Source organism: Marmota marmota, unplaced genomic scaffold (assembly GCF_001458135.2).
Source record: "Marmota marmota marmota unplaced genomic scaffold, marMar, whole genome shotgun sequence".
NCBI classification, from domain to species: domain Eukaryota; kingdom Metazoa; phylum Chordata; class Mammalia; order Rodentia; family Sciuridae; genus Marmota; species Marmota marmota.
Genome location: NW_025999932.1, coordinates 36,145,388 through 36,173,228, shown reverse-complemented (window position 1 = coordinate 36,173,228; position 27,841 = coordinate 36,145,388). Strand labels below are relative to the sequence as shown.

At 42.3% G+C, this 27,841-nt stretch overlaps 1 protein-coding gene across 1 annotated transcript in view; it reads right to left on the bottom strand.

Annotated features, from left to right (window-relative positions):
• The window catches only part of LOC107140796 (guanylate cyclase soluble subunit beta-2-like), a 56,687-nt gene that overhangs the window by 20,982 nt on the left and 7,864 nt on the right, over window positions 1-27,841 (bottom strand). The window contains exons 4-10 of the mRNA XM_048801007.1: window positions 19,750-19,844; window positions 9,293-9,453; window positions 5,607-5,706; window positions 4,578-4,748; window positions 3,274-3,372; window positions 1,935-2,038; window positions 51-267 (exon numbers count right to left, since the gene is read on the bottom strand). Coding sequence (XP_048656964.1) covers window positions 51-267; window positions 1,935-2,038; window positions 3,274-3,372; window positions 4,578-4,748; window positions 5,607-5,706; window positions 9,293-9,453; window positions 19,750-19,844 — 947 coding nt within the window. The remainder of the gene's footprint in view (window positions 1-50; window positions 268-1,934; window positions 2,039-3,273; window positions 3,373-4,577; window positions 4,749-5,606; window positions 5,707-9,292; window positions 9,454-19,749; window positions 19,845-27,841) is intronic.

Here is a 27,841-nt window from a genome sequence, read left to right as displayed (position 1 = left end):
ACCAATCCCCCCAAACCTGCAGGGAGCAAAGGGCTGGAACGAGTTGTTACCGCGGAGTTTGAGAGTGGGCTGATCTTTCCAAGCTTCCGGCATCCTTTCTCTTCGTGTCTTCAGGACAAATTGACTGTTGATAAATTTGCAGATGCTGGAAATGTTGAAGGTAACTTGAGGATGAACGATGGAGAAATACTCATCTAATCCAATCTTCTGGGTTTGGAGTCCTGGGACATACTTCTGAACATTCACTCCGGCTTGCTTGACCCTCAGCTATCCAAGAGGAGAGATGTCAGACTGGGGAACACAAAGCAACCTTCACCATAAACTTTCCTTTAGAAATAACATTTGGCCTTGCTTTGTGACTCGCTGGGGAGAAAAGGGGTCTGTAATGAAATAAGCATCACAGACTGATAGTTTTTCTTAATCAAATCTGTAGCTCATGGCTGGAAGGAAGGCAAGAGGAAAGGAGGGCTCAGCAGAAAAAAGAGGTACACGAGGCTCTCAACTGGGCCAGTAGTCCTTTCCTCACTCCCTAAGGCCTCTCTGGGTCCTTCTGTCTCACTCACTAAGAAAGCAACTAGCAAGTTCTGTAGCACTGGATCTGACACCCAGGCCTGGTGAAGGAGCCTATCTAGTAGGTGGAGACACATCTTGCTGTCTCTAGAGAACACTCAGAAGGGAGCAGTAAAATGGGTATCCTTTACATAAAATGTCCAATGCAGCAGAGTGTTCAGGGACATGTAGCTTTACTAACCACAGGGAATCTACTAGGTGATAGAAATCAGCCTCCTCTTTTCACACTTGTATCATGAACTTCTATACCCAAAAACTTAAAAAGAAAGGGGGTTTCTAAGTAGACCAGAATTTAAAATATTAATAGAGGTAGTAATAATAATAATAATAATAATAATAATAATAATAATGCTTTATGACACTGGAGAAAAGTCAAAGTGCATTACTTTATAACCACCAAGTTGTTTCATATAGGGGTATTTTTTTTAACTCAGTGAATTCACAATTTCTTTGTGAATGAAGAGTCCACTCAAATGAGTATGCTTCATAGACTCTGTATTTAGAAGTCAACTGTTAGGTGATGATTTAATATGTCTATTGGTTGCAATAAATTATCAGAGAAAATCATAGTGGCTAAAAAGCCTTTTTTAAGATCTTTATTTATTTATTTTTGTACTAGGGATTGAACTCAGGGGCATTCAACCACTGAGCTACATTCCCAGCCCTTTTGTTTGTTTGCTTTGTTTTTTATTTTTAGACAGGGTCTCAATAAGTTGCTTAGCCTTGCTAAGTTGCTGAGGCTGTCTCTGAACTTGCGATTCTCCTGCCTCAGTCTCCCAAGCCACTGGGAATACAGGCATATGCCAACATGCCCAACAGCTGAAAAGCATTTTAACTGATTTTTTTGGACCAAATCCATTTTGCCTACTTGTCCTTTAAATTCACAATCAATTCTGTTGACAAATATTTTATCCAGAGAAATTTCTAACAATAAAATGATATGCTCACAACCCCCACAAAACATGGTAGGAGACCAGCACAGACCTCTCCCCAACTAAGATGCAGGAAGTCAAGCATGGTAGGACTGAGACATTGAGAGTGATCCCAAGGATGGTGGGAGATGATGCTTAGAGTAACCCAATGTTGCTACTGATGTCAGTGTGCATAGTGAATGCTAGCGTCACTTCTTTTTGCATTTATTTATTTGAATGGTAAAATTTCCCATTCATTCACTAGTTCAAACCTCCTTTCCATATCTACCTAGATGATCCTGAATCCCAGTTTCCAGAAAATGCCACAACTTGAATCCAAGACAATGGTTCTGCCAGGCTAAAAACCCTGGGAACTTAAAAGTCTCCTAAGACTATAAATCAGCCCCCCTTCCCTGGCTTATTCTCAACCCCAAGAGGGAATAGTGCTCTTACTGCTTCATCAAAGATAATGTGGAAAGGAAAAGCCTCACAGAACGTCTTTGCTTCAATCCAGAGACTCTCAGGATAAATGGGCTCGAAGGTGTCCCTGAGGTGCCCTGGACACAGAAAGAGAAAGTCTAATGAGAAGCAGCTCCTGCTGTGGCCCTCGCACAGAGCCCAGCTCGGGACGGGGATAGAATCTTAAGTGTTTCACAGGCAAAGTGTGATCCCCACTCTTTAGCCCAGGCTCCCTCGGCGTCTCCAGATGGCCCCAGCAATTCTTCTTCCAAATTAAAACAAACAGAAAACTTGCTACCAGGTTGAGAAACCCTTCTGCCCCCTGCCAAGTTTCTGCCCGCCGCTCAAGAGTTACTGGGCCAATTGAGTGTGTCTCACCATGAAAACAGAGTCGGCATTGAAATGGTGACAGCCAGACAATGAGTGTGCCCGGCCCAGCATCAGGGACATTTGCCATGGAGCTTTTTAGACTGACAGTTTTGGGTGGCACATGAAAATTTAACCAACAGTCCTATTTGGCAGGGGGTAGAGATTCGAAATGGAGCCTTTTTGATATGAAAATCTCCTAGACAAAGGATGTCAATTGCATGTTTGACTCATTTGCCACGGCTTGAAGGACTCAAAATGCAGCTCTTTGAGTCCTGCAGACCTTCTCCCAGATGCATGTCACCTGACCCTGAGGTCATGAAGAGGAGCATCTAGCTCCATTCTTACTGTGGATCGGAGCCCTTGTTCCAGCTCTGGCATTAGGTGCCGGTTGCTAGGCCGGCTTAGTACTCATGGGAGTGCCAGAGAGAGCCTACTACACTCATTTTGCAAATGGAAAATTGAGGACCTTATCCAGGGTCATATAGCTCCTCAGGGACAAAGCCAGAAATCTTTCTTGGCTCTTGATCCAGTGTCCTTTACTTTACTGGATGACCATGGTTATTATACACAGATTTCCAGCCCAGAAACGTGTACCAATCAAGAAGGCCTGGATCCAGAGGAGGACTTAAGGAAACCCCGTTGTTCTTGACAATAACTCAGCCTCTATCCATCTTCCTCCTCAGCAGTCACCAGTTGGGACTAATTCCAATCCTCCCTCCAGTGGCTTAGGAGAGATGTCTGTGTATTATCCAGATGTATAGTATTATCCAATGGATGGCAAGTTAGTATGATATTTTAAAGTTAAAAAAAAAAAAAAACCTGACCACTAAATCTAAGCTCTGCAGAAATCAGGGGGCATCAATCACAGAGAACTCTGTCCCATTTGTGCACGGAGGCTGCTTCCCCTGGGAACCAGGCAGTCTTTCTGATCTAAGAGCCGAGGCTGGGAGAACAGCCCACCTACCTTTTCCAAAAGTGACTATACTTCTCACAACATCCCAGTTGGATTTCTTCACAGGACAAACAGAGACACTTAAATATTTTTCCTTCATCCTAAGGAAAGCTGCCTGAAGAGCCTGCAGAGAGAGAAGCACAGGTGCCCAGTCATGGGACTGGAGATGCACCAGCCCCATTTGCTGTGATGGGGCCCATCTTTACAGTAGAACAGTGTCCATGGTCGGTGGGACAGTGCAAGGTTTGTGACATCAATGCTACCAAGATTTTTTTTTTTTTATCTAGTTAATCCTCATATTGTTTCTCTATCAAAGGCAGCAAGAACGTTTTACATCTCAAGAGGAGACCAGCATGATATCTGGCAGGAAAATCACATGCAACATCTTGTCTTTCTGTGGTTGAAGACTCTGCAGTAAACCCTGAGATGGGCTTTGAATGCCCTGAGACATAAACACTGTGTGCTCCCGGAATCACAGACCTATCTGGGTATTTGTACCAGCTACATGGACAGAGAGAGTTGTTCTCCTAATATATATGGTACCTAAACTGGCAATGATCATCTTATGAGTTGCAGTTGAGGTGACCAAGCACAGAATTTGAGTGGACTTTGGGCCTGTGACTAGCATTGGGGAGGTGAAGTCAACTTATTTTAGGAGGATTGTAAAGTAAGCCACCAAACTTCAAAGCCTTTATCCTGGCATTTTTATGGGTGAACATTTTTCCAGGCGAAGGTGCATGGTAGAGAGTCTCTGATATCCAATTACAGTTAACCCAGCAGTTCTCAACACCCACCCTGGGGACACTGGTAATGCCAGGAGGCTTTTGGTTGCCACAACTGAGGGGGCAGGGTTCTACTAGCATCTAGTGGGTGGACACTTGGGAAACTGCTTCACATCCTGGAATGCAGAGGACAGCCCGTCACAACAAAGAATTTTCTAATCCAAAAGTTCAGTAGTTCTTCACCTGGTGGCACAGGCCTGCCATCCCAGCTACTCAGGAGGCTGAGGCAGGAGGATCACAGGTTCCAGGCCAGCCTGAGCCACTTAGTGACAACTTGTTTCAAAATAAAATAAGGTACTGAGGATGTAGCTCTGTGGCAGAGTGCTTACCAGCAAGTGTGAGGCCATGGATTCAATCCCCACTATGACAAAAACAAAAACAAAAAACACCCTGCCTCAACTCCACTATTAGAAGGTCCAGTTGATTGTGTTGTTTGCATAGATTGTGCCAAGACCGGTATCTCTACTTGGGAGAATTTTGCTTTCTGAATATACCACAAACTCAGTACCTCTTGCTCTCTTCTGATGTCCTCACCATCCTGCAACCCGTTTGGTTTTGCCCTCCTAGTCTGCCTGCGAGACTTCTGTGCAACCAGGAACACAACATGCTCTTTTTTCCCTGTCCTCTCCACTTCTTCATTCACATCAAGGATATCCATGGTCACGTCCATGTCAAAGAAGTCCTTAGCCACAGCCTCAATGATACCTGCGGCAGAAGGACACTTAGCGGTTAGGGATGGCAGAAGGCAGTGTGTCAACAAACATCATCCAAAAATCAAGTCATACAACTTCTGATGAATTTTCCAGGGTTCACAAAGCCCAGGACCTGCCTCAAGACATATAGCATATGACAGATGAGTAAAATAGAAGTACTTAGAGATTTAATTTGACCATGCCTGGATACCAAATATATCCTGCTGTTCCCATTTCCAGTTCAGCATCTATTCATTTGGTTTTTATTTCAGGAAGGCATGTGACCTCCTTAAACAAACAAACTAAAAATAATGTAAGCAAAATTCGGTTGTAAAAGCATTAAGAATCATGTTTGCAAAGTTTTCTTTGGGAATCTATCCCAGGGTTAAAGTACACAGTGTGGAGAAAGAAAGTGTGAAGATGTTCATCACAGTCTTGTTTACAATAGCAAAAGATTCGTATTGATGAAAAAAATGCAGCAATAGAGGGCTAGCTAAGATAACCACAATATGCAATATCATTCATCCATTTAAGACGTGGCTATGTGAAAACATGGAAGCATGCTTTTTCTACCATGCTCAATTTTTTTTTAGAAAGAGCCAATACAAAATAGTATCTATATAAATATCATAATTATGTAAACACCTGCATAACTCAAAATGTTCAATAAAAATAAAAATTATTCTTCCTTTTGGCATTTTGGAAACTTATTTAAAAAGCTCGAGGGCTTTGGAAATAATGATCAAGATGACAAGGAATCAGATATGAGAAGGGACAGAGCTCCCAGCCCACATCTGGCTCGTGGCTGTCCTGGAGAGTTTGTGGGCAGCTTTCCTCCCTCCAGTGGCCTCAGAACTAAGCCACGGCCTACCTGGTACGATGTGGCACAGACCACGCCTGTCCGAGTAGTAATGAAGAAGCATTTGTCCATCTGCCCCTCTCTCCACACGAAACGATGGTGCGTTCATCTCCTAATAAGAAGACACAACACGTTTCTTCCCAGGGAAAACAAATTGTTTAAATTATGACGTCAAGGCTCTGGGAACAGGACTTTCCACCATAGCATGCAGAACTATATCCCAGCCTCCTTCCAGTCACACAATACCGACCACGGTTTCTCAGCTCCCATGTATCAGGAATTTCCTTCTGTACCTAATTCTCTAAACAGCATTTTATGGCAACTGGTGTCTCCATTTTCAAGAGGAGGAGACTGAGGACCAGTTAAACCTAGATGAACAGTAGAACAATGGACCACCCCCAGATTGAGCCTTTGTCATGTGCCAGGCCTCTTCCAGCTGCATTCCAAGGGGTGCTGGCCAGAAGGCACCAGGAACCCTCTGTGAGTCTCTGTAGAGCTTGGCCTATGACTAAGTGACCAAGGGCCTCTTCACCCACAGAAAGATCAGGGGCTCAGAGGAATCTGCAAGTGAAATGAATTAATGAGTTTCTTGCAGTGGTATCAAATTGCACATTTGGAAAACAGAACCCTGAAGGACACATCAGAAAAACTCCTCTTTCTTCATGAGTAAGTGTTGATATTCCCATATGCCCAGTCTCATAAAGGAGAGATACGTACTGGGAAAGAAAGGTTCACACTTTGCCTGGAGAATTCGCTGACAGAAGCAACTGTCTCTCCTGCTTCCCCACCCCCTTCTAATTTTTCACTTCGAGACAGGGTCTTGCTAAATTGCTCACAGCCTCCCAAATTGCTGAGACTGGTTTTGAACTTGAGATCCTCCTGCCTCAGCCTCCCGAGTCTCTGGGACTACAGGCATGTGCTACCATGCCCCACTCTCCTGCTTGATTAGCAGGCAACTCAGCACCCTGGGCTCACAGCTTTTGGTCTCAGAGAGGGATGAGATGAAGAAGGTGGATGTGTTTTTTATGAGATCTTTGTCCTCTTTCCTAGTAGAGGGTTGCTAGTTGGAAATGTTTTTTTTTTCCTTTCCAAATAAATATTTCATATTCCCAAAAGTATGTATATAGATAAAAACATTTGATGGTATGTATGTGTGTTTATATCTTTACCAAATCTAAAGAGGATTTGATGAAGTATGCATAAAGAGGAAATTAAAAGTTCATTTAAAAACTATATCCAAATTCTACAGTGAAAGTAAAGTAATTCAGTACAGAGGGGCTGAAATAGAGATCCACGTGCTCCTGCCAACATCCCCCTCAAGCCATCTCCAAGCCAGACCTCTTCCCAGACAATTCCAGAAGTTCATGCTTTTAGTTCTTGTGGTTGATGTCTCCAAGTTTCTAAATAATGCAGTTATAGTTTTACTTATTGATTAACATAAAACATTTTTTTTAATGGAGAATAAGGCAAAGGAAAAAATGATGCCAAGCAGCGGAAAGCAAGGCCTTTTTCAGACAGACGTGGCTGGGTTTAGGTTATTGCTCAGCCACCCACAGTATGAGTGAGTTTGGAGAGTGTCTTGACCTTTCTGGGCCTCAGTTTTCTTATTTGTATAGTGGGGAAAATAAGAGTGCTTAATCTTACAGGCATTAAGAGGATAGTTCATTTAGCCCAATACCTGCCTCCTAATTGCCAGTCAATGAAGGTTAGCAAAAAAATAACAAGATTAAAGGCACAGTTTTCACCAGGGATGTGTTCCTTAAAGTTGGAATCATTTTATTTATTTTTGCCTAAAGAGACAATCTTTAATCCTTTGTCTAGTATAAAGCACTATATAGCTATAGGTATCATTGCATAAAGTTCATCCTAACTTGTGTTTTATAGCAATTTAAATATTTTATCTGATTATATGCTACATGTCCTGACATATCCCCAGAGAGGTTCTAGTCTATTACTTCTCTATCAGTATGGTTTTGGCATATGTGGGGTGAGAGGTGATTAACTAGTACAGGAAGGGTATCAGCGTTGGGTATAAAAATCACAGCCATGGGACTTCAGAATCTCAATTCCTTTCACTCTCATTCATGAAAGTGAGAGTAATATCAAGGGAACAGTATCTGAAATATTAAAAACATTCCATAACATTTTTATTTAATAAAATATTGACAAATATAATAAATAACAAATTTAATAAATATTGACACCTTCTCCAGAACCATGACTGAATATATTAACCAAATTTCAGATGATATTAAAAATATTATGGAAGTTTATTAAAGGATCCTAACTATATTTCTTTCTATTCTAATAGTTGTGTCTTTAGCTAAGAAACCTGATAGAAAGTTGCCATGCAAATTCTCATACTTTTAAAACTGTTCCTAATGAACAGAAAGAAAGAAAAGGAGAAGGAAGAGTTGCTTATGAAATGCCTGTTCTGAGCCCATCATAATGCTAAGAACTTTTATATGCTATCTCTTTTAATCTGCACACCTCTATGAGGTAGGTTATTTATTCCTATTCCTTTTTGTCTTTGTGTCTAATGTCTTAAAAATTGTTTAGTACATACTAGGTGCTAATTAAATAAATTTAATTAAATAAATAAGTGGGCAACAACTTGTCCAGGATCACACAGCTGGTAAGTTGCAGTTCTGCTCAGACAGTAACATCTGGCCTCATTGCCCAGACTCTTTCCACTCCCACTACCTCAAGAAGTTCATGTGACAATAATAGAACAGGCTCACAAACTCACTCTTCCTGAAGTGGGATGTTTCCAAGCCTCTGATTACTTATTCAAAATATAGAGAAAATAACCTTTTTTTTCCAATTTTACAGATACGTACAAGTGCACATATTAGTGATGTGCTCTAATATACATAACGTTTTTATCCTCATGACAACCCTGCAAAGGTTGTCACTATGAACACGAAGTCTAGAAATAGTGAAGAGGTTGGTAAAGTAAAGGTGTCCTAAAAATACAATATTTTACATAAAATAAGAAACTGTTATCATGATATGTGAAACACTACTTTATCGTTTCCATAAAGTACTTTGTCTAAAAAAAAAAAAAAAAAAATTGGTGGTGGGGGAGTCTAGGCATTTGAATTTCCAATGATCTCTCCAAAGAAGAAAAGCAAGGCACGAACTCCAGAAGGACCTATCCCAGAAGGGAAATTAGTTTCTTAACACCTCAGTCAGTCGCCCCGTGGGTTAATCAGAGTTGGATGGTTTCCGATTCTGGCTCTTGGCCCTGTCGAGTCTTTCCTTCTGATACTTGAATAACACGAATCTGGCTGCATAAGCTATTTATCAGCTCCATCCAGGGCAGGAAACCTTAGGAGAGATTTTGCAAATCCACTGAAACCTGATTGTTTTCCAGTCTTTGTTGCCATTGTGATCAGCCTCCTAGATTTAATTCCAAGCCAGCTCTACTGCAGAGGCCTTCCCCCATCACAAAAACTGTACCCACCCCCTCTTTTTTTTTTTTTTTTTTTGGCCAGGCAGTTTATAAAGGTGGCCAACAGGTATTTATTTTCCTTTTCTTTCCCATGAGAACTCCTGCACCAGGGACCAAGGATGCAACAGACAAGAAGCAGCTCCCTTCCACCCACTCTTCTTTGCAGGGAGGGAGGAGTTGGCCCAGAATTGCCAAGTATTTGCTTCTTCTCAGAATCACTACGACCAGGCCCAGGTGTTCTTACCTGGTAAGAGAGTGCAAGGTAACTGTGGAGGGCATCCAGGTTTTCAATAAACTCCGTGAGATTTCCTCCCAGTGTCCTCAGCATTCTGTCGTAGCCAGACATCTTACAGAATTTAAAGAAGTATTCTCCAAAAAGTTTCAGAATGGCTTCCATGGACACACCTGTGAAATCCAAAGCACACCCCGCCATAAAAGTCCCTGCAAGGTGTTCGTCCTCCCTTGGTATTCATTTATTTTCAAAGTGTCCAAATCCCTGCTGTATGAGACTTTCTGAGCTACCGTCTAAGTCTTCACCTTCCTTATCAGTGAAATGTCAACAATAACGTCAATGTCATGAGGCCCTTGTGAGGAGCCCAGTGCAATCCGGGAACCTGGTGGGTGCTCATTAACTGTGAGTCCTTCCCAATCCCACCCAATCCCAGTTTTTTCATGACATCCATGGCAAATATTTTCCTATGGTGCAGGAGGGGATTCAGAGCTATTGTTCCCCCTTGACCACTGCCTCCAGTGGTCAGATCAAGGGCACAGAGCAGCCCCCTGCAATCTCTTCTACCACCCCTACATCTTCAAATACATGGTATAAAGCACAAAGTTCAGCTCTTATAAGTGGCTAATGTAGTAGTACAAAAGCAAAAGTTTTTTTTATCTTAATTTACCCAAAAGATGATAGCAAATGCCTGCAAAGACTCCCTCTCCCTTTGGGCCTCACCAGATCCTGGTTGCCCTTCAACGTTTTCACATCACATTCTCCACAAAGATCTGTCTGAATATCCCGTGTCCTGCTGACTTCACTCTTCCCTCCTATTTCTAGGGTTAGGCAGCAACTTTTCCTTCCATGTTTTCTGAACTGGATACAAAGTGGATGCTTGATGAATTTCTGGGGTTGGGTTTGCAGCACCAGGTGAGAAATACTGCCCACCTCTCCCACTCCCCACCTGCACTGTTTGTGTAGTAAATATTTTTAAAGAATAGTCCATAGTTCCTGCAGCACCCATTGTCAAAGTTATTTTACCAATGCTTGTCAATTTCTTGGAAGGTAGATAATGTTATTTTCATGTCCCCCTTTTTCCACATGAGCCCATTGAGGCTAAGTCATCTTTGTGAATTGCAGAGGCCAGATTTGCTGAAGAGGCTATAAATCTAAAGTCTGTGCCTCCTTCTACTATAACCCACAGTCTTTGGAGCAGCAGTTAGGGAAGCAAGTGTCTCCCCAAGGCAATGGCTACCTATGGACTGTCACCATTGGCAAAGGAGGAAGGACATCTATTCATCCTTCTGACCCAGAGCTCCTGTAAGGAACATTCTTACTTATGGTGGACTTGGGACTCATGTGCATGCTAGGGGCCAGGGAGAAGGACCAGAATACTCAGATTTATAGGATTCACGATTCCTCAACTGCATATGAAATCATGTTAGTGTTTCATATGCTCATGAACTCTAGGATGCTAGCTGGATCTGGAACTCACAACAAGGGGACTTCTAGGTCTGCTGAGCTCTTGGAACTGGGTCATACAAAGGGACATGGGATGAGAGGAGACCTGAGCACTTTTCAGCCTGTCCTGGCTTACTAAGATGGCCTGAACAGCGGTTTCTCTATAGTTCTTTGTCCTTAGCTAGACCTCTGAGCAGATAATTGTTCAGTCCCCACTGAGTTGGTCTGGTCTCATCTGACTGAGTTATATACATATTTTTCACAATTTGTTAGCCGCATCTGTATCTAGATCAAGCTTGGGATGGTAGGGTGGGAGGTGGTCCTGGCCTCCATTGCATTCTTTGTTTGGGGTCCATCCTAGCTGGATACCGGCAGGCTTGTCGACACTAGGAGCCATGCCAACTCTTAAGTTAACTGACATAAATTCTACTCAGGTTCTTTCCAACACTTCTGAGTTCCTGGAAGAACTCCTGAAAAATAAATGAACAGGTGGGAAATTGTTCCTTCCCTTCTCCTTCCACCTTACCTTTCCTTTCCTTCTAAATCTAGCTTATTCTGGCTGGGAAAAACGAAAAAGAAAAACAGCTGTTCCTTACAGCCTGCAGCCAGGAGCTCTGAACAGGTGCATCCTGTTACCCACCAGGAAAAGCACGGGTCCCTAAAGCCTTCCTTGTCCCCGGGACCTCTCCCAGGAGGACCAGGCTGTGTGCAGGCCAAGCAAAGTTATGTTCAAGTGACAGTGGCAGCTTTGTGTAGAAAAGCTGCCTGCTTGATTTTTCTTTTATACCTGAAAATTTACAAAAATCCATGAAGTTGCTCGTTCCAGACCCTGGTTATTTTGTTTCTGGGCACCCAGCTCTGTTAACAGGAAAGGACATCTGGCTGAGAGACTAACTGTTCCTTAAACAACAATCTTGGGCTCGGGTGTGGTGTTTTCCATCTGTGCTGGGTTTGAGGCTGCTGCTAGGATTCTTGGTTCAGAATGCTTGTCCAGCAGAGGACAAAGGCCTGTTCTTAAATTCAACACCTGTCTTGTTTTTTTGATACGATTTCACCTCAGTGAATTTAGAATTCCAAGAGCCTCCTAAGTCACAGGGTGTCAGGGACATATTGAAAATGATAAGAAAATGCAAGAACAAAATCAGCACACATCTGAGGTGCTTTAAAATGTTATTTGATAGTGCAATAAGAAATTTATAGTATGCATAGTTTTCTACCTTTTGTGTAAGAAAGAAAGGGAAATAGAGAAATGTGTATCTATCTGCTTATTTGTGCAAAATTAAACAACAGAAGAATAAACCAGGAGCTATGAAGATTGGCTACCTATGGGATTTTGGTGGGAATGGGATGGAAACACTGTGACGGGGGATGCTACTTCTCTGAACATAACTTTGAATAGTTTGGCTTAAAGAATCATGTTAATGTTTCATATGCTTAAAATAAGCAAGATCAATAAGGAGAGGAAAAAACCCTAAGAAGGAATACAAACAGAAACAAATTAACAGAACAATATTTCAGACTGAACAGTTTTAAATAACACAAATACCCAGGGGAAAAAATTAACCCGTTAATATTTGAACACAGTATTTAGATTACTTTGTCTCCAGGCTATAGCAAAAAGAATGTGAACAAATATTTAATTGGAGTTCAGCTTTCTTCCATCATTTAGGTTAACAATTCTGAAAATACTTCCTGAATATTCAAGAATTGATCATATAAGTAAACATCTTAGAGCCAGTGGGAGACAGATTTCTCCCTGAGAAAGTGGTTACAAAAAGGAGAAGAGAAAGAACCCTGTAATGTTGAATTAGAAAAAATTTAACATAATAAGACCATAAAAGTCATCATAGTATAGATAGATGATAAATGATAGAGAGAGAGAGATTGACAGATAGATAGATATGTATATTAGCATCTGTTTTCCAGGTCTATTTACTGAGAGAGCCTGAAAGTAGTGACACCTCAGTGGTGATGAGCTCACCTAGCAATCAGATATTGGTCCTTAAGTACCACTCTGCCAAAAGAAGCCATTTCTCTACTTACAGAAATGGCAGATTCCAGGACTGGGGCATGGTGGAAAGAATGAGATGAACCTATACCATTGTTTCATTCCAGAAAGTAAAGAGGAGATCAAAGAATGATAGGGACATATCAAAAAGGCACAGGGGCCAATTTAAAGGGATTCCCACTAGCTAAATCTTAGAGAATTTGAGCATCGAAATAAATAGTGAAAGTAAAGGATTGCAACCTATTTTTTTAAAAAATTAAGTTTCAAGAGTCTTGCTTATTTAAATTGATATAAATAAACTCGGGAGGGAGAAAATTCTTCCTTATAGAACTCCAACTAACAAATGCAAGAAATTCTATACTTAGAATATAACCATTTTACCAACATCATAAGTATTGACCCAGATCAGAATCATAACTGCATACTAAAATCCCAGAAGAAGGGGTTTGAGAAGCAGTAAGATATTTGCAATGTCTGAATTACAAAGGGAAAAATAGTAACTTTACGGTGGAGAAAGCTGCCACTTTCACAGAGTGATCAATGTTGACAGTAATAATAGGACAGCTCAATGATGAATTGGGAAGAATCACTTCTGAGTCAGGCACACTGGTGGATACCTGCAATCCCAGCAACTCAGGAGGCTGAGACAGGAGGATTATAAGTTTGAGGTCAGCGTCAGCAACTTAGTGAGACCCTGTCTCAAAATAAAAATAATAAAAGGGATTATGGTTATAGCTCAGTGGTTGAGTAGCTCAGGTTCAAGCTCCCAGCTCCACAAAAAACAAAAGAGAAAAAACAAACAAAAAAGATCACTTCTGTGGTCTTTCCACCAAGAAAGCATAATCGAAATTATATTATGAGAAACTATTAAATAATCAACTATTAAATAAATCCTGAATGAAGGAACATGCTACCAAATAGCTGAGCAGAAGCTCCCAAAGATATCAATGTTATAAAACACAGAGATTCTGGAACATGTCCAGGTTAAAGAAGAATGAAAAGACATGACAATTGGCATCATTCAAGATTTTCTTCTGTTTTAAAGGACATATGTGTCAAGTGGGGAAAATACTCCATAGAGTCTGTAGATTATTTCATAGAATCATATCAATGCCCATTTCCTGAGTTTCATGTTGTACTGTAGTTATGTAAGATATTCTTTTACCAACAAAGAAGCATCATGTCTGTAACACAGTAACAATTCGGGGAGGGAGGATGGATTATAGATACAGATATGGAACAAAGACAGAGCCAATATGGTTAGATGCTAACATCTGGGAAACACGGATGGAAAAGTATATGGGAATTCTTTGTGCTATTCTTACAAATCTTTTGTGGGTTTGAATTTATGTCAAAATGAAAAGTTTTTGCTGATTGCCCTGAAAAGACCTTAGGAAATCTTATATAATAAGACTGCTTATCCAAGGCCAGCTGAGATACAGCTGGAACCTGAATCTCCATAATATTATAAATTTTGTTGGATATAATCAGAGCATTATCATTACATTTTAAAATGTCTTTATCTTGTTAGAGACTCATACTGAAATATTTATGGGAAAAATTATGGGAAACCTGAGATTTGCCTTCAGACATTCCAGCAAAAATAAAAACAGAAAAGGGGTGGAGAGACCAGATAGATGAAATAAGATTGTCAAAATCCTGACAATTAGTGTAACTGGGCTATGGGCCTGTGGCCTGCAGTATACGACTCTCTACTTTGGGTTATGTATTAAAAGTTCAGTTAAAAAGTGGTTTTGACTTTGTTTCAATGAAAGGCTTCTTTGTTAGCAGGGAAATAACCATCACAAAGCATCTAGGCTTGGCTTCCCAGGAGTGGTGCAGAGCCTCCTAACAGGCTTTTAAATTGGAATGATGTATGAACTTGAACTTTCTGACTTAACAAGCTTGGCTCTTCGGTGTTGCCAGGAAATGTTTATTTTTTGCTGGGTTACAGCTCCACGGGCTGGAAAAAGCAGAGGTGCACCATCCAGGGCAGCGGGAGAGGGGCCACCTGCTAAGGCCCCCGATGAGGACTGGCATGTGGCTGGCTGAATGCAGCAAAATCACTGCCACCTACACTCAGCCTTCTGGGCAGAGGGTCTGCATGGGGCTGGATGTCTCATAACCCCTCCCCAGCTCCCACCTCCAAAATATAGGCAATGGGAGTTATTTGTTATGTGACCTTCTAGGTCCCCCCCAAAAGCACATGCTGTTCCATAAGACACGGAAACATGCTCTACGTCTTAGAATGTTTTCCATAGCTTTACTATCCAAAGGATGAAGCTTGAGGGAGGGGTTGCTGATGTCACCACTGTTTTACCCCAGGGGAACTCGCACCAGGTGACCTGATGAAGAGAGGAGAGGGCCAGGAGGCCCACCCACGTCTGCCTGATTCCAAAACCCTCACCAGCGACATCGCCAACATCTCCTCTGCAGGATTCAGAACTGGCCTGGGAATCAGGATTGGAACCATATTTTCAGTTGGTTGCCCAGTCTGGGTTACTGGTCCCACCCTCAGAGGGCTATAGTAAAGAGCAAATGTCAGAATGCCTGATTTCGGGCATTATATATTTTAAATTTGTAAATTTTAAGTCATTACTCTTGTTTTTGAAGAAGTAAGTGCAAAAACGGGCTGTTGGCATTTGCTGAAGGCTAACTGTTGAAACATACTTTACTATGGGTTTCTTAGCAGGCAAAGTCTAGACAGACACAGCTGTGCCAAATGGCTGTTGGGTGTTGTTTTGAATTTTGTCACTTCAGATCACTAATAACCCACTTACACACTAAGTAGGCACTTATTCACATACAGAACAATTCCTTATGCAACGCTCAACCTGCCATCTGGTCCCATCCTGAATTATGCTAATTAGAAAGCACAGAGCTATGCAGTGGCAGAGGGGTCTGGAAAAGTCCCAGCAATTGCTTCAAGGTAGGGAAACGGCATCCTGGAGCCCATTGAGAGAGCAAAGCACCCACCGGGGAGAAGAAGCATGCTCTCTCTTTGTCCAAGGGAGGAGTTGGCCTCCACCGACCAGTATATTTTATTGAACAGTAAAATGCCCTTCTTGAAGTCTTCCTTTGGCTGCGCCTCACTCTCTCCAAATCATGAGAGTTGTATATACACAGAGAAACCACATGGCCCAGGCTTCTTACGGGCATCCTGATTCCAAATCCCAACTTTTTATTTGAAAAATGTGTTCTGCCATTTTAGGTATGGGCCAACATGTTTTGAAGATAAACAATGAAAAGGTTTCTGATATTCTAAGAGAGGCAGAAAGAAATCACAGGGACATACTTTGGCTTTGGGTAGAAAGTCAGTCCACACATGGGTCTATAAACTTGCTGCTGACTCTAAATGTGTTGGTGGGGCTGGGATTATGATTCCCATAGAGCAGACGTGAGAGGGCATTTCTCTGCTAAAGGTGCCACCACACACTTGCTGTCTACAAGCATGCACAATGACAAAGACAGACTGGGAGGATACAAGATATAAAGAGCATTTCTTTCTGGAGACCTAAAATATTAGAGAATAATTGAAGCCTTGTAGGTCATGCAGTGGTCTCTCGACAGCTCAACTCTACCATTTTTATCACAATAAGGGGCATAGACAATACGTTATAAAACAAAAATGGACATGACTATGTTACAGTAAGACTTTATGTACAAAAACAGGCAAAGGCTCAGATTTAACCCATTGGCTGTAAGTAGTTTGCTGACCCGGGATCAAAGGACTCACAATGTTATTTTTTATCACGGCCATTTGAAGGGAACAGTAAAGCCTGTGTCTACTTCTCAAGGATAGCATTAAGAGGTACAAAACAGAAATAGCCCCTGCCTTCCTTTCAGTTTCAACGTCAGCTTTTATTTGCTGAATTCCATATTTGCTGTCACCCTGTATATTACAATACACCTTACCTTTGCTATCTGGTTTAATTCATTCCTTCCCACTACACTTTGAGGTATTGTTCCTTTTTAAGGAAATCAACTCTCAAGGAAATTCTAGCCCAAAGTCACACAGCTGGTGTGACAGAGCAGAATCCAACCCCTCCTGCTCCTTCTAGAATAACAACAAGCTGCCCTATGGCAGAGGGCTAGGAACCAAACGGAGTCAGCTTCATACAGACACCCATCTCTTCCCATTGCTGGGATCCCCTGAAATAAAAACCAGAAAGAACTGGCTTAATTTTTACCATCCATTCCCAGATCTATTGCCCTTTTCTTTCTTTCTTTTTTTTTTTTAAGAGAGAGAGAGAGAGAGAGAGAGAATTTTTTAATATTTATTTTTTAGTTTTCGGCGGACACAACATCTTTATTTTTATGTGGTGCTAAGGATAGAACCCAGTGCTGCGCACATGCCAGGCGAACGCACTACCACCTGAGCCACATCCCCAGCCCTCTATTGCCCTTTTCTACTTTATAAGCTCAGCCCGAACTCCAGCTTTTCAGATCAGAAATACCCACCTCTCGTTGCAGAATTTTCACCTACTATTTTGTATTCTTTCCAAGGAGAGAACATAGATGAGAGGGTATAGTTGGACATAATTGAACTTGCTTGTGGGTCACCAGCCCTTACTTGGAATACAGACCTGCAGAATTGTCCCCAGAGGAGCAGCACCTGGGCCTCGCCTATGTGGGGTGGGGCTCATTGAGATCAAGAAGTCTGACTGTGTGGTTTGGAAAAGCACTTTGACATCATAGTTATACAACTTAAATTGTGTAAGAAAGCAATGTCTCAGAAAATAAAGCAGAAGCTCTTTGGCAGGTGCATCAAGTAAGAGGACTGACAGATACTACATGTTGAGAAAGAAGGTGCTCTTGAGAAACAGAGCTGAGGCCAGAACCCAGGTCCCCTGGCTCCCAGCCCAGAGGGGACAGTGTGGCACTGTAAAGAACATGTACCTTGGGGCTGGGGTCGTGGCTCAGCAGTAGAGTGCTTGCCTAGCATGTGCGAAGCGCTGGGTTCGATCCTCAGCACCACTTAAAAATAAATAAAATAAAGATATTAAAAAAGAAGTAGAACATGCACCTTAGATTCAAGGCTCCATGTCGAAAGCCTAATGTCATCTGTTTGTTGCTAGCCCATGTCCTGCACAAACCTCCCACGCTGTCAGTTGTGGGGGAAACAAAACAGGCTGGGCAGGAAGGGATGGGGTTGCAGGTACTATAAACGCCTACAGTTTCCAGCCCAGCTTTTCCCAGAATCTCTCTCTCTAAGATTCTCTGGAATCATAGAGGGTGTGGGATGTCCAGCTGTTATTGCTGTGAGGCCACAGGAGCCTGGTGCTGTGGCAGAGGTGGGGCACTGGCATTAGGAGGGTCCCCAAGGTGCTGGTGCTCTTGGAGTCTGAGTTCCGAAGCTGAAGGGATAAACCTGTTTCACTCCTGTTCACTATCTCCACTCTCAGGCCCAACCTTGTCTTGTTTTATGAAAGGTGCAGAAGCCAAGTGACTAGGGGTTACCACACATCTGGTCGGAAATTATTTTAATGGCCAAATGGTGCCCGGATTCCTCCGAGCTCCAGTCGCCATCATCTTGCCAGGCCTTATTGACTCCTCTGGCCCCTCTATGGCTCCACCACAGATCAGAGCAGCCTGAAGAGCCAGGGCAGCAGGTGGCAAAGTTGGCAAGAGAAGCAGGTGACCGCCTCTTACTGGAAAGGACTCTGATTGTCGCATGAACCCAGCTTCCTAAGCTTCACTGACTTCCCCCTCCTGGCTTGGCAGAGACTTTTGGCCTCTCCTGCATGCAAATCCCCGGAAGGTATTCTGCATACAGTAGACAACGGGAACATGAGAAGAGATGCAGATGTCAGTCAAATTACCATGTGAAAATCAAGGGGAAAGCCCTCCAATCGATCAGTTCCAGGTGCATGAGTTAAAACTGGCCCAATCTTTTTAATTAGAGAATTTTTCTAAAATTCAAAAGAGAGGGAAATAAATGCAATGCCTCACCCAATACAGGCACATTTCTCATCACGACTGTGCTCTGGAGAAGCCACCTGTCCCTGTGGACTCAGGGTTAACTAGCTTCCCAGGTGGGTTCTGAGGCACACCTGCAGGGCTGGTTATTGCGAAGGCTCAGGCTGGCTATAACTGGTAACCATCTCACAAATTGCTCTTGAAGACAGCAGTCAGTGTGCTGGGCTCCCAGAGGCACCATGAAAACTAGCTTAAAACCAGAGTCGCTGCTCCTTGACCCTTTGTGAGCTGCACAAGAACCAGCTTGCGGGCCCTGAGTGTCAGGACATGTCTTTCAAGAAACTACTATGTGCCAGATATCACACTGGATATTTTCACATACATTGTCTCAAACCTTGAAACAACTCTGAAAGGTAAATGTTACTATTTTCATCTGACCAACAAGAAAGCCATGACTGCTTAAGTAACTTGTCCTTGGTCATTAAAGCAGAAAAAGATCAAGCTAAAACTTGCTTTTGTCCTATACCTCCTTCCCTTTGGGTGTGGAGAGTGAACTGGTTCATAAAATAAACCATCCCTGTTGATACACCTAAGGGAGAAACATCCAGGAATATGTGTGTTGTTAATAGGACCAGGCACATGTAGGTCCTCCGCACCCCCTTATGAACCTATTGTGGCATTTGAGGGTCTGGGAAGATAGACAAAATGAGCCATGGTAGAGAAGATGAGAGAAAGGTCCTCAATACCCTGCACGGCACTCCAGGTCCATTTCCAGATAAATACAAGTGTGGTTGGCATAAGGAGATACTCAGTATGTGTGTATATGTATATGTGTGTATATATATGTTAAATATTGTGTCTTTAAACAGAAGCACACATAAATTAATATTATACCTTGATCAGTTAACAAAAACATTGTGACTCAATACTTTCAGGAACCTAGCCCTGTATTTCATATTTCACTGAGGAGCACTGATTCAGTATTCACTAATTCAGAATTTGCACAACCTCCTAGAACATAACTACCATGAATAATGACAGCCACCTGTATTTTGCTACAGCAGCCCTTAGGACCCAAAATGAGCCCTTTCCTGCTTACCCAGAACCTTGCAGGCCTCTTGGATGAGCTTAATGGTGATGATGTCATCATACACTGTGTAGGTCATGAAGGCATCTTGAACTTCTGCAGAAGCTCTGGAAGGCAAATCAAGGTGCCATGAACACCCAGCAATGGAGTTTAATTCAGGAATGTATATACTGACTCAGCAAGACATGGTACAGCCACACACTCCTAATAGTAAGGCACGTGAGGCACTGAAGGTCATGTGTGTTGATTCCTACAAGACTTCCCTGAACACCAGTATGGACCAACAGTCTAGGGGACCTTGTGCCCAGAACTGAGAATCAATGGATTAGAAGTTCTCTGAATTTTCCTCCAACTGTAAGATTTCCAGTTTCGGTCCAGTGGTTTCTAAGCATTATTAGATGTAGCTGTTCAGAAGAGCCAGGTGGGAACCCTGGGACAGACAAGGAGTGTCATAAACTATCACTCCATTAAGTGGGGTCCTCTCTGTCATATTGGGACAGGAAACTTCTACTGGCTCCCCAGGGGCCTGTAGTCCTTTGTGAAACAAAACAGACAAAAACTTGTGCCCTCCTTTGGTGCCTATGAACAAAATAAAGACACAATGGGCAAGACCCCAGCTTAAACCTGACACTGTCATCATGGGTTCTCAAGAATGTCCCCAGCTACACCTTATGTCACATAGCTACATGCAAGTTTGTTACCTGAATTCCTCATCCACCATGAAGAACCTGGTGAAGGAACAATTTCCCATCACTTAAATTTTCTTGCTCTGAAATGTGCTGGGGACATTCCAGAGAGAATGATGTGATCTCCAGGACACCCGGGAATGTATCAATCAAACTCTGTGGCTTTCCCCAGCACTCTGATGGGGCCACCCATTCGCTCCCTCTAGGCTGGGCAGCCTCTTCTTTCCTGCAAGCACTCTGCTGTCAAACATTTATTTGGGCTTGTCTATGTGCTGCACGTTGCTGCCCTGCCAGGCTTGCTCAGGCTGTTAGCACTACACAGGGATCTCCAGCCTCCTTCACTGATCCCCACGACCTTGGCATACCTCCCCGGATCAGTGCACACATACACAGACTCATTCAAACCACTTTGGTAAAACAGAATGTTCATCAAGAATTTTCTTTAAAAATAGACCCATCCACGTTTCTAATAAGATGGCAAAGTTCCTGTGAAGAAGAAGGGAAGGATAGGAAAACGACTATCCGCTGGGCATGGGGATACATGCCTACAATCCCAGTGGCTCAGGCTGCTGAGGAAGGAGGATCATGAGTTCAAAGCCAGCCTCAGCAAAAGCAAGGCACTAAGCAACTCAGTGAGACCCTGTCTCTAAATAAAATACAAAATAGGGCTGGGGATGTGGCTCAGTGGTTGAGTGCCCCTGAGTTCAATCCCCAGTACCCCATCCCCCACCCCCAAAAAAAGAAGAAGGAGGAGGAGGAGGAGGGGGAGGAAAATGACCATTCAAAAATATTTTGAAGACATTGGGATTTGGAAAAGCAACAATGGTGAGAAATGAAGTAAGAACTGTTTCCAGTTCACACAGAGAGGAGCATATTTCTTACAGCATGAAAACATCAGCCACGTAGGTATTCATGCTCCCACAGGCAGGAGAGTGAGGAATCAATATTTAGTTGGAATAAGGCACTAAATGTGTTTCTCTTTACTTAGTTTCAACTAGTGATACCCAAAATACCGGGGCAGGAAACCAAGGCCGGGATTGCCTGAATCAGAATAACTTGGGGAGTAGAATAAGCACATGGACTCCTGAGCCCCAGGAGGTCTGTCTGTAGTTTCTAACCACTTGCCTCTTGACTCTCCGGATTTGGAAACACTGCTCAGGAACACTTCTAGATTCAACCCGGCAAGGCAATAGACTATGAAAATGGCGGATCTCACACTGCTCAACCTTACTAAGCTGTGGTTCCTAAGAGTCCAGAGGGGAAATAAAAGACCCTTTGCAGCACATTTCAGAGCAAGAAAATTTAAGTGATGGGAAATTGTTCCTTCACCAGATTCTTCATGGTGGATGAGGAATTCAGGTAACAAACTTGCATGTAGCTATGTGACATAAGGTGTAGCTGGGGACAAGAAGGCCTGGAGAGTCAAAGGTCTGTCCTGGTGTCATGGCTATCTGGAGGTTGGAGAAAGCACCAGCTCCTTCCTGCCTGTCCTTTGCCAGCTCCCCGCACCTCCATGGTGAAGTCCAGATTCCTGGCTCACACGCCTGCCTGCATGACCTAGCTCTCCCTCCAGCCAGCTCCCCTGCCCCTCCATCCTCTGCTCCTCCTGCTTCTTTCCTCCCCTGCTGCCTTCCTTCCTCCTTCACGACTCGGTTGAAAAATCACAGGGTCTAGTCATCGCACTTTCCCCCTCTGGATTCTGAGGTTCCAAATACTACATGTCTGAGCACCAACTGTGCCTGTGAGCTTTGATACACCCATCTGTATGGGACCATCTGTAGATCAGGAAACGTCATTTGATTTCCTATCGTCAATACCTAACATTGTACCTGGTGCACAATAGGAGCTGGATCAATACTTTGAAAAGAGAATTTAGCAATTTAGATGAGAGACCTAATTGGGCAGAGGCTTACATACTCACAGTGTGTGAGTCAGGAAGGAAGGGACCCGAGAGTGAATCCTGGCTCTAGTGCGGATGAGCTGGGTGACATAGAACAAATCTCCTTACACCTCTATTGCCTCATCTTCGTAGTGATAGCATTGGATTCTGTCAATGTTTCCATGGAGATCATGGTATCCAGTGCTCCCCCGCCAACCACCAAAGATACATTGCTCCTGACCTCTGATTCACAAAGAAAGAATCTGGCACTTAAAACAGCAGTTCTCAAAGCATGATTTATAGAACCCCTATGGGAGGTCCCTAATGTGTTTTTAAGGATCCATGAGGTGAAAACTATTTTCATAATAAAATTCAGACATTTTTTTGCCTTTTTAACTGGTTGTGGTGCAAAAGCATGAGAGGGTAAAACTGCTGGTGACTCATGAATTTAGCCTTCATTATATCCTTTAGAGTCATTGTATGCTTTTGCTGCAACACACATGCAGAAAGAAAAAGAATGCCAGTTTCTCTACAGATTATTCTTGTAGAAGGAAAAAAGGTGATCGATTTTACTAAATGTGCATCCTCAGCACACATCTTTTGACCACTTTGGGATGAATAGGAAGTATATGGACCCGGAAAGTGCTACGTACAGGGGTGTGGACGGTCACCTCCAGGGAGAGCACTGACACCGTGAGCTACGAGCTGAATTAGCAACTTTCTTATAGAACATCATTTCTGTTTGAAAGAATCACTGAGAGATGAACTGTGGCTGCTCAAGCTTGGATATGTGGCTAAGATTTTTCTTAAAAAAAAAAAAGAGGAGGAGCGGGAGACAGAGAGAAGGAAGAAGAAGAAGAGAAGAAGGCTGTATGTAGCTCAATGGTGGAATGCCCCTGGGTTCAATTCCCAGGACAAAAAGAGAGAACAAAGGTAGTGTATCACTTCGAAGAAAATAACTGGCAGAATGTATTGCCAGTGATAAAACTCAAGCTTTCAAATGAAATGAGAACTTTGGAAAACATGCATCTGCTCCTGTGAGCTAACGAGCTTCCCATTCTTAGAGGCTTCTCTGGCAAGATTGAGATGATGATATTGACCAACATGATTTTCATATCAAATAAGGAAATGACAATATTCATAAGAACTGACCAATTTGGTGAGATAAAGCCTAACCAATGCAAGACAGTATGAAATGCTTCCCACTGCCTAATGCATGATGGAGCAAAATGATGGCAACAGATTTATTTCAAAGTGTAATGCCGACCAAGGCATTTTAGCATAACATGCAATGAAAAAAGTTATGGGCACAGTTTCAGGTTCAACATTGCAACTGGCCTTTGAGAAACTACCACTTTTCAAACTTTTGTGAACCTTAGAGACAAGAGCCATGATTATCTGAAAAGAGGATTAAAGTCCTTCCTTCTACATACTCTTCATGTATTTCAAATAAAACCACACAGCACAACAGAATACAAAACAGAGAGGCCAGCTATTTTTTATTAAAACAGACATACACTCAGGAGATTTCCAAATATGCAACATCATTTATTCCTTTCTTTTTTGCTAATTTTTTTACTGGGATAATAAAGTCATTTATCATTAAAATATGTTTCTGTGCTAACACATAATAGGCTTATTATTAGTATTATTTTAGATGAATTAACAAATAACCATTTGTAAAATTTTTTCAGTTTTTATTACTACGACTTTAAATAACAATAGATTAAATTAAAAAAAAGAAAGCTCTTTGGAGTATTCTTAAAGAGAAGGAAGGTTTCCTAAGATTGAGATGTTTGAGAATGTCCGATTTAAACCAAGAATGAGTCATATTCTCTTTGAAAGCTAATGAATCTGGGGAACAAAAAGGAAGAGCCCTGCCATTGCCGGCCCAGTTTAGGCCATCTCAGCCTGGGGAGTCACCTTACCTGTCCTGGCAGTGGTCCTGAGTATCTATGGATGGAGCTCTCGAACATCCAGCCTAGCACCACCTGCCCCTGGTATCCTCAACCTGCAACTAGACCCTGACCTCCAAAGAAAGTCTTCTGAAGGAAAGGCTGCGCAATCCCTGTGGGGACCACCGGTCCCAGAGGACCACCTTGCCCTGGAGGTGGGGAGGAGGGGTGGAAGGTAGAGGGAGATTAGGGCTGAGGTTCTATCACAACAGCTACCAGGTGAGAAGAACACCTCCACAAGACATTGCTGAGAAAAAATAAGTTGTCTACTCTATCAATAAAAATAAAATACAATACACACAATTTCCATCCAGTCATGCTAAAGGAATTATTATTATCTTTACAGAAAATGACATAAAATCATTGCCATATGAACAGGAAATTAAATGGAGCCAAAGATACAAAGTAACATTACCAAAGTGAGTCAGTTGGTTAATGAATGAGAGTAACAACAAAAACATTCTCTTTGAGCTTTTAGTGTTTCTGTTATCTGTCAGCTTTACCTTTTTTTTTCCTTCATTCTAATAAATACAAACTCACTTTTTGTAGCTAAATTCTATTTATAATTTTTTTCAACACTGGGGATTGAACTCATGGCCTCACACATGTTAGGCTAATGCTCTACCGCTGAGATACATCCCCAGCCCCATTTTATATTTTGTGGGGAAGGTAGGTACTAGGGATTAAACTCAGAGGAACTTTAGCACTGAGCCACATCCCAAGCTCTTTTTACTTTTTATTTTGAGACAGGGTCTCTCTAAGTTGCTTAGGACCTTGCTAAATTATGTCATCCTCCTGCCTCAACCTCCCTAGCCACTGGTATTACATTCACCTGCCATAGTGCCTGGCTCTGTTTTATATTATTTTTAAAGAAAGGTACCTAAAGGATATAAACTTTAGGCCTCAAAATATCTACTTCTATTCTTACATATCTTCGATACAATCTCACTAAACAAAAATATTTCTCAAACTTTACCTTTGAGGATTTTTATTAGAGAAAAAGTTTCTACTTTATATATGTAAAATTATAAAATGAACTGTATTTTTTAAATGTCATACATTCTTGGAAGCTTCAATATGATCTTTTGGAGGTTGAGTCCTATAGTTGAAATACTCTGGCCAAATGGATTCTTGAGGGCCCTCTGACAGCCCAGGGTTTGAGGCAGGTCGGTGAAACCAGCAAACCTGTTTATGGCCAGGAATGAAGCAGGAGTGGAAGGCCAGGGGACATTCTCAGATAAAAGTAAAAAATTAATAGCTCTCTGCTTCCAGCCACTTTTAAACTAGACTTTATTTGGAGGAAAACTAGGAGACGTGAAGGAAAGGGAAACTTGCGGTATCAAAGAAAGGGGTAACCATTTGATTCAAATGTATGATATGTCAAGATCGTTGTATTGTCATGAGCAACTAATAAAAGAAAAAAAAAAGAAAGGGGTAAGAAATTTGGTGAGTCCACAGGACGAAGAAGGGGGAAAATGGTGAATGGGAGCTGTTTTGATTTGTTCTGGCTCATCTCATTTCTCAATATAGAAATTCTCCTTGACTTATTGTGGGATTGCTTCCCAACACACCTACTGTAAATCAAAAATATCGTTAAATCAAAAATGCACATAATGTACCCAACCCACCAACATTATTGCTTAACCTAGCCTACCTTAAGTGCCCAGAACACTTAAATCACCCTACAGTTGAGTAAAATCTTCTAACACAAAGCCTATTTTGTAATAAAGTGCTGAATATCTCTTTAAATTTACTGAATATAGTACACCGTAGAGTCCAGTATTGGTTGTCCACCCTTAGAATCAAGGGGCGGATTGGGACCTGCTGCTTCCTGCTACTGCCCCACATGGTGAGAGATTATCACACCCAATGTTGCTTGCCTGGGAAAAGATCCAAATTCAACATGTGAAGTCCAATTTCTACTGGACACATATTGCTTTTGTACCGCTATAAAGTTGAAAAGTCCTATGTCAAACCATCATAAGTTGGGGACCAACTGTACTTGAAAGGATGCCTTTCAGAATGTCAATTTCTTTTTCAGAGAAAGTGAAAAAGCGAATAAGCAGATAAACAAAATAGCACTTCCTATTTAGCAAAAAAATAAAAAATAAAAAATCCTATGCATGCACAAGTAAGGGTCCTTGAATTTTTTAGCTTGTAGAGCTCTTAGGGATGCTGATGAATACTATGAATCTTCTCCCCAGAAAATATATCTAGACACATGTTCACAACATTTTCATACATGATTTCAGAAAATTCTCAGGCCCTCTCAGACCTATCCATGAATCTCTGTGAAGACCCCCTGACACAGGGAGAACTGAGTAACCATTCGCCTTTCTCCTACATCAACTGGTTTAGGCTCAGCACTCATCCATCCAGCTCCCTTTCATTCATTCAACTCCATTCATACACATCCGAATCCCCCAACTATTTACCCCTTCTCCGTGCATTTGTTTCTGCAGTGGGGAACACATGCCAACCCTGATGTTATACCCATAACCTCTTCTGTCCTACAAAGGACACCTGACCACGGCCACCTATCAAACTCTCTGTCTCAGGCATCTGGAATGGAGACACTCAGAAAGTGAGCAGGTCAGATGATGGTGAGCTCTTGAATCAAAAGGACACGTAGAAAATTTTGGGAGAAACAGAAATGAAGAGGCTTGCAAAGAGAACCAGGAAAATAGAGTAAGCATGAAGAAAGATGCGGAGTCACAGGGGTCACTGGCCTTCCATTTCCTCTCAAGTGGCTGGGTACCTCCTGCTCCTAGGCTCTGAGATTCCTTAGAACCCTTACACTAAGCTTTTATACGTTGGTTTATAGGGTAACTGCTTATCCTTACAAGCAAGATCCTGGATCAGGTTCTACTACCAAAGTGCCAAGAGTGCTAACCTTCTCATCTCTTAGCCACCCCAGTCCTCACAAGTGGGCGAGGTGAAGGCCATGATTATCTACATTTACAAGGGAGGCCAGAGACCTCAGCAAACCAATGCAATTATAATGACATATAAACTCCTTCCCATCTTCTGCAAGTGTAGCTATTCTGGTCCCCAACAACTTTTCCACTTTCATCTCCTATCAGACGTTTTCGTCTCTGATACACCAGGCACACTGGATTATTTTCTGGGCCTCCAATTCCCCATCTCAGTCTTACCTAGGTCCTCTGCACTGGACTGCTCTCTCTGCCTGGAACACACATAGTTCCCTGACTCAAGGTGGCCTCCTTCCTTCCCTTTAGTTCAACATAACCTTTGCAAAAATACATGTTCTGACCACTTCAGGGAAACCAGCATCTTCTCTCCTATTTGAATAGCACTTGGCACAACCTGAAAGGCTTTTGTTTATCCGCTTATTCGCTTTTTCACTTTCTGTCTCCCACATTGAAATACATTCCCAGAGAACTTCCCTCATCTTTTCCTTCATTTCTATCCCCACACACTGGCACTCTGCTTACAAGGAGCTAAGTACGCATTGATTGAATCAATGAGCTTGCGTAAGTCAAATAGCTAGTACCTGATGATCCAGGTGAAATGTAAAGGTTTGTTGGATTCCAAAGACCTTGCTCTTTCCAATTATTAGTTGC